Genomic DNA, 12,110 nt, shown 5'->3' with positions numbered 1-12,110 from the left:
GCAAGTAAGCCTCTTGAATTTAGAATTATTACAAATGTAAGCCAACACCCTTGTGTTATGGCTGCAAAAAGGAAAAGCATATCACCAAATGAAAAAAAAAAAAAAAAAAAGGTCAGCTGATAATTTTAAAAGTCTGCCATCAAACTTTTTTACTGTACTTTAACATAAGTACAGTAAAAATTTTACAACTTGCAACATAATTAAACTAAACTTAGATACTATTCAAATGTGAAAGCTATAATGCTGATTTGCAGTCTTCCAATTACCTAATTAAAAGCAGGTTAACTAGCTACCTCTGATGGTGGAGTATTTTCATCAGTAATCTACAATACATTTTGAAACCTGATTGCAAAATTGCATAAGGAAAATCTTAGGATGTTTTACAAGGAGAACCAGACAACTGGAAAAACATTGTTGTGTTGCAGCCTATTTATTTATTTAAATCTATCATCATCATAATTAAAAACACAGCACAATGAAAAATGTAGCATTCTAGTCGGGGGGAAAGATGCCTCACTGATAGACTGCTTCAAAATTTTATGCACTATACTGGTTTTCATTTGTAATTTTAAAATTAGTACACCAATTTTTAAAAGCACTGCTTTTTAAAAAGCTGAATTACAGTTTAAAAACATAACGCACAGCCATTATTGATACTAATTTTTTCTTACCCGCTTGTCCAGTGTTCGTTCTCTGACAAAATTTAGCAGGTGATCATTGACAAGCAAAAGATCTTTTTTAGCAGCAGTAACTATGGATACAATAACATCATGCCGTATGGCCTCTTCAGGATCATGTGACCTTACTTTAAGATATTCTGTAAAAAAAAATATAGAGTCAGTATTTCAGTCCAACTACTTTCCTCACTCTACACAGTCCTGACAGAAGGAGAAAAAATTATTTTCTTCCATTTGGAGCACCAGCAGTAAGAAACCAATAGTTTCCTCTAAGATTAACTGGAATGTCAGTAAAACTTTTTATTTGCTTAGAATGTCAAATATTTATTTGGCATTACTGAAGTAAGAATTATGGGGCTACATTTTTATTTTTAATATTTCTAGAGTAGTTACACTATGTATTGTATATGAAAGCAACTATTATAGCCAAGCGGGATTGGATCTGTAGAGCAGAACAAACAGTGCTTGAGAACTTGATAACCGTACTACATACATTTTTAAGTCTTACATCAGGCTAAAGGCTACTCTTTTCCTGCAGACTTCATCACCTTTGCCTGCTGGAGCACATTAGTTGCACTCCTAATCACAGCTTTTGTATTATCCACAAGGAATCTAGTTCACATGCTCCAGGAATACTCCACAGTGTGAGCCATGTAAGCATTGTAAGCAGTGACAAATTATGTGCCATACTTCAAACTACAATGCTTATTTAGACACATCCTAGTTTATTCATCTAAAAACATTCTTTCTAGGTTACTTCAGCCGACTGCTACTTATTTGCTAACACCAATGATCTTCTACTATCAACATTTTCAGACTTCTGCTTTTAGATGTCAAACAAGTTAGCTACCTATTGCCATTTAGAAAGCTGCCAAATAAAACGGCAAAGTTCATGCACCTTTTTAGAACTATGCATCTTAGGTTAATTTAGAAGCACAAACAGGTAGAAACATGCATATAGAAGTTATTAAGATCACAATACACTGCATACATCAGTGAAACACTGAGAACATTAAGAAACTTTGCCAACTCAAAGTTTACTCTGAATGAAGTAACCTGTTCAGTGTCCACTGAAAATTTTCTAGTCTCATCTGAAACACTGGCCATTAGCACTCCTGGTAATCAGCCCAAGCACATCAAGAAATTAAGGCTTTGCACTTATGGAGGTTATAACCTTTTAAATTCAATGAGACTTTTTTTTGTTAAGTTTAGTTCTATAGGAACACAAACTAAAACAAATGAAAAACACCATCATTACACAAAACAATTCTAGTCTCAAACACCAACGAGTCAGAGAAATTTTTCAACAATTTGACTTCTCTAAGTGCTGTTGGGAGAGAGAGGAGGGGCAAGCAAAATTACATTTCCCAGAGGATACCATTAGAGGGGGCACAAAGTCTTTCTGCAGTGTTAAAAAAAATTTAAAAAAAATATAATTCTGATAATCTAAAGGGAAGTATTTTTACCGTTTCATTAAGGAAAGGTCTAGACTTTTTTTTTTTTTTTGTAAGCTGGCTTAACAATTCCATAAGTACAGGATGACTCTAGCCTGCCTCTATTTGTGTACAACTTGACAAATGCTCAGCAAGCAGGAAGGCAATCCCATACACCTCACAGTCCTTTAAATTCATTCCTTAGACCAAATAGCCAAAGATATTGCCTCCAAAAAATTACAGTTAGGAGTTTATTGATCAGGGGATATATAGTCTCCAAACCAAACGGACCATTTCTCATTAATTAACACTTTTTTTCATTAAGACATTGCAAGCAACAAATACTAAATGCTGCAGTTGATGCCAGCTGCCTTCTTCCTACAGAGGTCTTGAATTACAGGCTGTGTTTGATTTGATGGAGGTGAAACTGAAGCTGTGGTCACAGTTATCTCAACTGCTTTCACGTTTTAAAAAGTGGCCATATAAGACTTACACATTTCAGCTTTGTGGAGCTGAAGTCTCTGCTCTGCACCCTAATTAATAAATGATCCTATAGTGCTTAACTTCAGCAGCAGTTGGGAATGCAACTACTATAGGAGAGGGAGAGTGACCTCTCTGGTTAAGGCCTTCTTTATGTACAAGCCCCTCAGCCTGAGAAGCAGGGACTGAAGGCAGGGACTCCGTGGCTGATGCCTCCAACATCAGTTAGGTCCTCCACAACATCTGACTGTTACATAGGATTACAACCGACCTTCTTGACTTTTCCAGGAGACTTAAAATGGTGTTCTAATGTTATAATAAATCTCATACCTGTTAAGTCTTTTGCCAGGTCAGGATGGTTCATAAGGCAGTGACTTGCAAATTTCACACATTCAAGACGAATAGGTACATGGATATCATTAAACCTAGTTTGAAACAAGACAATGCATTACAATAACAAAAATATTACTTTGACCAAAGCAATTTGTATATTTCTACACAATCTCAAATACTATTGAAAATATCTTTTATGTTTCCTATGCACAGTTAAATTAATATAACATCTCTGACTTCAGAGTATTAAGTAGACTTGTCTATAGCTTAAGAAAAAAATTCTTGTACTCATTTATTATTTCATGTTCTGAACATGAAAAGAAATTTCCTCTCCTGGTACAGATGAAAAACTCCCAGTCAGATTAAAACTATTTATTAGAAGAATGTCTGATACATTTAAACTATTTTCTGTAACACTGCAGATAATTAACCATAATGTATAAGCAACTAAAAGTTTTATAAGTGTGATATTCATCCCCTCCTTAAACTATATGACAAACAGCAAACAAATGCACATCTAGTCTACTTCAAATTTCTTCTGAGATGGGTCATTTAACAAGATTTCTTTTTGAAAGACTGAATTACGTTTGATGCTTGCAAAGTAGTATTTTCTCATTTTCAATTTTTATATAAGTAATTTTGTAATAAAACTATTGACACAATTAGTTACAGACAAGTATTTTTAAAAATTAAATGCATTTTCAAGCTCTCCTCAAAATGCTTGGTTTTAAACAAATTAAAAACAAAATTTTAGGACATCGTTGCTGTTGAAATGCTTATTTATCAAATAAAGAAATCTTAAGGAATAACTGTTTTAGTAAAAGCCAGGTACGTTTTCAAAATCAGGAGATTTTCAGAATGCTTCCTTCAATAACCCAGCTACTAAAATTTTGTGAAAATCCCTGAAAGCAGTAAATGCATCTATATGATCCATAACTAGCTGAAAAAGTAATTATGAACAATCTGCACGTATCCACATCATCATGCAATGAAGTACTTTCCTTTGGGCCCAATGAGATGTGGTATTTTTTGATCACATTCCATGTTTAAATACTTATATACTTTCAAGCAAAATATCTTCCTTCAATTAAGTTTCTCATACTTTCAAAAGTAATATTTGAGAACTCTGTTTTTGATACAATTGAATGCTACATTATAAACTACTGTGTTTGTATTAAATTTTAGAATTTATCCTCATTTACTAGAATCAAAAACATTTTCATCATAGTAGCCATTCTTAAGTTTCTCCTGACTACAAGCTCCAGCTATATTTTCTGTATCAAACTGGCAGAATATTTCAAAACCAAAAGATTAAGTATGCTTGCAGCATTGTAAATATTACAGAGTTCTTTTAATGTACTATAACAATTAAAATAATTGAAAATAGCATTCAAAGACTGTATATAAAAGCCCCAAAAGCAGTTCTAATATCACCTGATACTGCAAATGTCATTTGATGTTGCTTTTGAATTAATCCATCATTGAATAGATTCACTTCTGAAGAAATTAAAATACAGCATGCATTTTTCTTGACAATGGCAATACAGATAGTTGAAAAAAAATGAACTTATAAGGGGATGATTTGTAAATGCTCACTCTGGAGAATGACAGATGTAGAAAATATATGTAAAATTGCTTTAGCACTATCTGTCAGATTTCAGATAACGCAGCAAGAAGGAATTCACACTTATCTGTCATATAAAAAAACCCAAACAAAAAACCTGAACTGAACTTCACTGAATGCTTTTCCCTCCCCAGACAGGGAACTAGCCAGAATATACCTTCCCAGGTAGCACTGCCAAAGTGGTTTGTTTTGGGATGCCAACTCCGAATCCTTTGCCCCAAACATTTTTGCTAGAAGTTTTACAACCTGCAGACGTTCTTCATTGTCATTGCTCTGGAAAATGAACAGATTTTTTTTTTTTAATTAAAAAAGTAAACTAAACTAAAAAATAGAGTTCTATTTTCTACAGTTTTTACACTAATACACTTCCAGAAATACCAAAAATACAGATCAATAGACTTCTCATGTATACAAATGCCTATCTCAAGACAAAAAACTCTGACTATTTTTGAGAGAAGACAAAATAATAAAGGCAGTGAAAATGAAAAAAAATGCAGAGAGAAAAAAAACTGTGTGAACAAAGCCTAGTGAAAAATACACATATAAATGCATCTTTTTAACTCTTACATACAGATTACAGATAGTGTTAGGAAATCTGATATGTACATGTAGAAGCTTACACAGGTTCAGACACAACATAACACAAAACTCATTTAATGTTTGTCTGCACATAAAAGTTAACAGTTCTCAAGAATAGTCCTTAACTAAAAGAAAATTATTTTAAGATAACAGTTTTTAGAGAAAAATAGTTTAAGTAACCAAGATCTGAGATCCACAGGATATAGTTGTATATTTAAGCCTATTTTTAAAAATGCTGAAGTACAACAGATAGTTTTTTTCATGTTTAAAATTAGCACTAACAAGGCCTTCACTGGTGTATTTTCATTATCATTGGTTTGTATTACATTTGTTTAATACAACAAACAGTGTTTGAAGCTTAATACACAGTCTAGAAATGTAAGCTAACATTTGTGCGATTAGTATGTACTTACTGTTCACCAATTTATTTCCTTTTTTACTTATTAAAGGGAAAAACCATAACTGTTTTTTTCAAGGGAGTAGCTAAAATCAGTGGATATTTATTAAATTTTGCTCATCCCTTATTATTTCCAGCTTTTTTCCCCTGGTAATAAAGACTTTGAAAGACTGTTCTTTTCTACCATCTTTGACATCCTTTTTAGTTCAGCATCACCTTTTGAATATGAACAAGAAATAAGAGCACAATATAGCTGTCGGAGTGCCTTGACACAACACCACAGTTTTAAAGACAAACTATTTCTCCTGATTCAACATCCTAAGAGGGCTGAAAAGTTTGCCAGCATGTCATTTTAATTCAGAACCCCAAGAACAGTAAAAGCAGCTGTAAAACATTTAAAGTAATAGAGCGAGAGAAGTTAGGGAAGCAGTAATTTTTAACACTGATATATTTCTACATTACAAAAAACTAATTGTTTTTAAATACACTTTAGTATTAAGTACTGGAAGCATTAATAGCAAATCCATTATTATGGGTTTTTCTGTATCTAATTTTTTCCAATTAACATTCAGATTGACATTACTGGAAGCCTTCTACATCCTCCTCCTCTTAATCTGCCATAAATGATATTGCTTTTTCTTGATCAGTTTCAGCTATTAAGTGTCCATTACACTACACATTCTTATTCTGTGGCCTCATGGTTAAGAATTTTTCATTTTTTTGATAGCCTGTATTAGTTCAACCTCCATGACTTACATCACATCCTGCTTAAACCAACGAAACATTAAAAATACTAAGCATCTCTGAATTTTTCTAGGTAATCAACAGAGATCCGCAGCAAGACACTCCAGAGCGTGGAAGGAAGGTGGGGGGTGGAAGAGTTGGGAGCACATTAAACTTTCAATTACTTAATTAAACAGCCAGGAATATAGGAAAAAAGTCAACCAAACAAAAACCCCAACCAGAAACATGGAGGGTGGGGGAGGGGGAATCAACCAAACAAAACAAAAAACTGCCCACAAAACAACAAGAAAACCTAACCAACAAAACCTAACAAAACCTAACAAAACAACAACAAAACCCTAAAATATCCTTAATGAATTAGCTGCAGAAGCTTCTACTGTATCAGTCACTAATCCAATTATAAGACAACAACTTGTGTTTCTAGTCTTGTTGTAGAAAGAACTAATATTTTGTGATAATGGACAAAAATATTTGGTACTTTCTAAATTTGTACCCTGATGCTGGTCTCCTTGAAACATGCTTATATAAGCTCCTAAAAGGTAATAAAAATCATTCATTACTTCTTATTGAATGAATGAATCACTGTTACAGTCCTTTATTCTACTTTAATCTATACTCTTTATGAGGGAGGGGAAAAAATGCCATCATAAACTCTAAAAAATCTTAATATTTCTCCATTCTATGAGACATTGTGTATGTGAAGAGTCACACCCTTCACCTCTTCTCTTAGCTAAATCCAGCACTCTGTTTAATAGTGTTCCATCATGATTTGTCAATAAAAATTGACACTGAACATCGACATTTTCAGTTCCCCATATATGCTCCCAAGACACAGGTAGCTGGTTCTTCTGCCAAGACATAGGGTCTGTCACTAACAGCATCTGAAGTCAGTCAGATTGTTACCACTACTGAGTCCAGGAGAATAGGCAGCATTAAAGATCTGGAGGGATTTGGGAATAGAAGTGGACACATAATCTGAAACTTGCAAAAAATTTTAACTACCATCTCCAAGAAGAAAGGCAGCTCTACAATAACAGAAGTCAACCTTTTATTGATTTTATTCATTACATCATATTTGCTTAGTAATGTAGTTAGATAAAAACTTAAGCCTCATTACAGTTATTTCCCAAATACTCCATTTTTAACTCTCCTGAACTTTAAATTGTTATTCACTTTCTGCAACAGACATTTGTAAAATTCAAATATTAAATTTGAATGAAGAAATATCAGTTACCCTTACAAGCTGACCTACACAGTAATGCATTTTACCTCTTTTCTGAACCAGTAACTCTTCTGTGTCAGTGCTAGATCTCTAAATACACCACCTTAAAATGCCAAGATCAGGCACAAATGACTCACCCTCACAGAAGAGTTTAAGTTAAATGAATCTCAGTGCTCATTCTCCTGTTAATTCCCCAGACTCCTTTCCAAAATCAGGTAAAAAAAAAAAAATTCCTAGTAAAGAGTAACTATGATTTGACACAGCTTTCACAGAGCTTAGCAACAGAGTTCTGCCACCCAAGAACACAGGAGTTTTTCTTTACAAAAATCTATAAAGGTGTGGTGGGTTGACCCCAGCCAAAAGCCAAACACCCACCCCGCCTCTCACTCTCCTCTCCTTTACAAAGACAGGAAGAGAAGGAGCGTTAAAAAAGGTTCATGGATCAACATAACAACAGTTTGACAAGAAAAAGCTGTGTGTGCAAACAGTGCAAAAAGTGGAATTCATTCACTACATCCCATTGGCAGAGAGATGTCCTGGCAGTTCCTGGAAAGCAGGGTCTCTGCTTGCACAGTGCTTGGGAAGACAAACACCCTGAGTACGAACAAACCCTTCCTCCTCCTTTCCCTGACCTTTTACGAATGAGTATGTGTCCCCTCTCAACTTTCTGCACTGCCTCAGCAGATGTGGGGGAGGAAGCACAAGGAGAAGCTTTTACCTTTTCCCTCACTGTTGTACCAAAATATCAAGGGGCTTGAACACCAGGTGACCACGTCGTTTAGATCTAAAATAGTAAATATGTTCAATGGTGTCTCTGAGACACCTAAACTCTCTTACAAGTTTCACACTAAGAGCTTCTTAACCCCTCTAACCATGGTCAAAAAATTTATTTGGCCACTGACAGGAAAGCCCTTGGATTTTACCCACCCTCAAGAGACAGTCTAGAACTTCCATAAGACCCTAAACCCATGAAGATAAACCAGGAGGCTTCCTGCCACAAAGAGTTCAAATAAGTTCAGGGAGATGGAGAGCAAGAGATTTGGATTCTGTCAGCTAATGAGTTAAAAACACATAGATGTTTGTTCACATCCTCAAACTCCCATCAGCTGCAGAGGCTGAGAGCAAGGCAGCCCAATCAACTGGAAAGCAGTGGAGATGGCTCAGTGAAGCTCACCTGGTGATCGGGAGAAAACCACCATCATGTCATTTTCAAAATGTACCACAAAAATCATAGGATTATTGAATCATTAAGGTTGGAAAATTTTTTTGCAAGATCATTGAGTCCAAACGTTAATCTAGCACTACCATGCTCACCACTGAACCATTACATCCATACACCTGAAAACTTCCAGAGATGGTGATCCCACCACTTTCCTGGGCTCCTGTTCCACTGCTTGATCATCTTTTCAGTGAAGAAATTTTTCCTGCTATCCGATCTAAACCTCCCCTGGTGCAATTTCACGCCATTTTTTCTGGTCCTGTCACTTGTAATCTGGGAGAAAAGACTGACCCCCACCTGGCTATAACCTCCTTTCAGGTAGTTGTAGAGAGCAATAAGGTCTCCCGAGTCTGCTTTTCTCCAGGCTAAATGTTTAGAAACAAAGAAACAAGATATTACACAGAAATTCTGTTGCACATACACAATATGCAACTAGAGGTAAACTTGCTGATACCAGGAGGAATCAGTTTAAAAAACCAGTATCGCCATCAGAGAAACACGCAGCACCTAGACTGTCAGACTAATAGTTGGAAGTTCACCGCAAGAAATATATTCTTGGTGGAGAAAAGTCTCTGAAGAAAAAGGGATTTGAAGAGAAGACAGCTTTGGAATGCAGCTAAACTACTCGGCAACAGATAACTTCCTACCTCAGAGACTGCTTTTCATGTTATAAAAGTGTTATGTTTATTCAGTTTAGTAACAATGTTGTTAGAAAAAATTCTGCTCTGTGTGTAATGTGCAGTTTCAATTATTGTTAACCCTGTCCCTATCTGCTGATTGTAACCCCTATGCTCACTGGCCCTATTAGTTACAATTTATAGCTTTTCCCTGTCTTTCTTACCCATATTAGGATGTGTTTAGTTTAATTTCTCCTTATATAGACATCTCTTTGTATTAAACTCCCTAAAATCCTCCCAAATTCTACACATTCCATACTCTGCCCCATATAAGCTAGCTGACCCCCTGAAATAAACTCTCTCTCTCTCTCTTGTCCATTCTGTCTCACTGTGTGTGACTTCTAGCAGAATGGAACATGGTCTTAATATTTTTGGAGGTGTCACAGCTCTCGCCTCAAAGCTGAGTACTCAAAGTTTAGGATGAAACATGTGAACTATCCCTAAAGAATAAGTCAAGAATACCAAGAGCTTTTAGCATCCTCCAAGAACAGAAGGCGGTTCTCAAAATTGGAACAATCAGGACCAAAAGCACCCTTTTTTTCCCCTCTTCAATACTACTAGAATGGAAGGCAGCAGGGCAGCCCTTGCAATCATGAAACAGCTGTACATACAACAGACCTCACAGAGTTCAGTCTGTCCTCAAACAGAATTCATAAGCCCAATACAGATTCGCCATAAGCCACGCACATTCATGGCAGAAGCCTGGGCGTGACCTCCCACTAAGCCAAGTTACAGCTCTTTGTAGATGAGTAGCTGAACTGATCGGTAGCTGGAGACACCAGGCACACGATCTGCCAACAACAGCATACTGTTGAAACTTCAACAACTTCCAACAAAGCAGGACCAGAAATCCCACATCACATCATTGTTTTCTAAGGCCTAATTGTTATTTCCCAATTTATTTTGAAGTCCTGTGCCCTACTGAGTTGACTTCCATTGTTCTTCAGCCTTTGCATGATAGGGCCAGTAAAGAAAAACTAAAAAAAGGAAAGTAATGTTTAACATTTCTGTGAAAGCTACCATTTATCATTTTCTACAGGCAAAAAGACTTTTATACAATGTTGAAGTAATTTAAAAAGAATAGCTCTTGGGAAAAATGACTCAAAGTATTAACAAAACATTTTAAAAATACTTTAAGAAATTGATTTATTTCTTTTAGTTTAAATTTCCTTGAAATTATCAAAAATACTGTATTCCATTTAAATTCATTCAGAGCTTTCCAAGTTTGCACCTGAAACCAAGTTACATCTCAGCTTTAAAGTGAGCTAGAGCACTTGGTGTCCTGCTTTGATAAGTCTGCCATGAGAGTACTTCATCTGGCCACAATTTACTTACTGCTTTGAAAACCAATTAAAAAGAAAATGCACATTTGCAAAAACACAGAGAACAATTATTCAATTTATCTTTGAAAAGCACAGATCCTATATCACATTCCGTGTGTTCAACACATGCAAGATGAGATCACACTGGCACATCTCCACAACTCAACTGCTCAAATCATCACAGCTTTCCTTCAACACTGGACACAAGGGGAAAATTTATCATTACGAGAGCATTCAGCCATTGGAATACTTTCCCAAGGGAAACAGTAGATTCCCTGATGCTGGACATTATAGGACGCAGCTAGGTCCCTTCCAACCTGGCATTCTATGATTCTATGATCATCTGCTAAGGTGTAATACATATCTCTCTAGCAGCAAAGCAGCAATACGAGATTGGTCCACTACCCCATTAGCACCCCAAATATTTGCTGTTAGCACAACTGTGTATTCTAGAGCTATATCAGACAATCTCATAGAACAAAAACTGGATGTTTCTGTGAAACAATTTATTTGACCTAAACATACTTCACAAACTTTTACTTCAATACCTACTACTTGACTTGCTGATTCAAAAAAGACATCGGTATTAAAATATGAGAGTCAATGAAGGAGGAGGATGACAAAACCTGCAGTTTTAAGTGGACCTAAAGATGGGAAAGGTACTGCAATTATGTACTATGAAAAGGATATGGAGGCAGTTAAGATTAAATATCCTGAATAACATCTTCAACTGCAGAAGTACTGCTTTTATTGGATTGACTACGATAATTGTTTGCCTCTGTAAGAGCAGGAATTAAAGGCTGAAAAAGGTCTACTTCAAAGACACAGACAGTAAGCAGTAAATTGAACCCTACTTCTTCCAGAAATGTGATGGAAAGATAAAAGCAATAAAAAAAACCCTCATTCAACAAGTGTAGCATGCCTTCCTACCAACAGTACGGAAAAATAATAGGCATAAGCAAGCCATTATGACTATTAAAATTGCAATAAGAACAGGCCAAAGGTGCTACAGACCTAAACTACATCCTCAATAGTAAAAATGCATACAAATTTAGAAATGACCCATTGCACATTAGCCCTCAAGTTTAATAACACCCTTTGAAACATAGTAATACTACACTAATCGAAGTCCCCACTTCCATGGAAGCCCTGAGGAACGACAAACAGAATAAAAGTAGTGCAGGATAAGTTGGCAGGGGATGCCAACTGTTATATTGCGTTTCTCCAAGTGATGGAGACACTCTGGAAAGAAAGCCAAAAAGGAAAATACAGATTAAAGTAGCTAACACCAGCTATCCTCCAGACACATGAAATAATCCTGAAAAATCATAAAAGGCATTGCAGCAATTACTACAAGGCATTTTTATGCATTCCAATTCTCTGTTTACACTTGTCGTGGAACT

The 12,110-nt window shown here is 35.7% G+C and overlaps 1 protein-coding gene across 2 annotated transcripts in view; it reads right to left on the bottom strand.

Moving 5' to 3' along the window:
- PDS5B (PDS5 cohesin associated factor B) overlaps positions 1–12,110 on the bottom strand; it is an 81,637-nt gene that overhangs the window by 51,018 nt on the left and 18,509 nt on the right. For both annotated transcript variants that reach the window (XM_027906728.1, XM_027906729.1), the window contains exons 8-10: positions 4,705–4,820; positions 2,921–3,015; positions 672–817 (exon numbers count right to left, since the gene is read on the bottom strand). In XM_027906728.1, the coding sequence (XP_027762529.1) occupies positions 672–817; positions 2,921–3,015; positions 4,705–4,820 (357 nt within the window). The remainder of the gene's footprint in view (positions 1–671; positions 818–2,920; positions 3,016–4,704; positions 4,821–12,110) is intronic.

This window comes from Empidonax traillii, unplaced genomic scaffold (genome assembly GCF_003031625.1).
Source record: "Empidonax traillii isolate 1590-97213 ecotype Southwest subspecies unplaced genomic scaffold, ASM303162v1 scaffold1347:size381947, whole genome shotgun sequence".
NCBI classification, from domain to species: domain Eukaryota; kingdom Metazoa; phylum Chordata; class Aves; order Passeriformes; family Tyrannidae; genus Empidonax; species Empidonax traillii.
The sequence above is the reverse complement of the archived record's forward strand: the minus strand, read 5'-3'. Positions and strand labels throughout refer to the sequence as shown.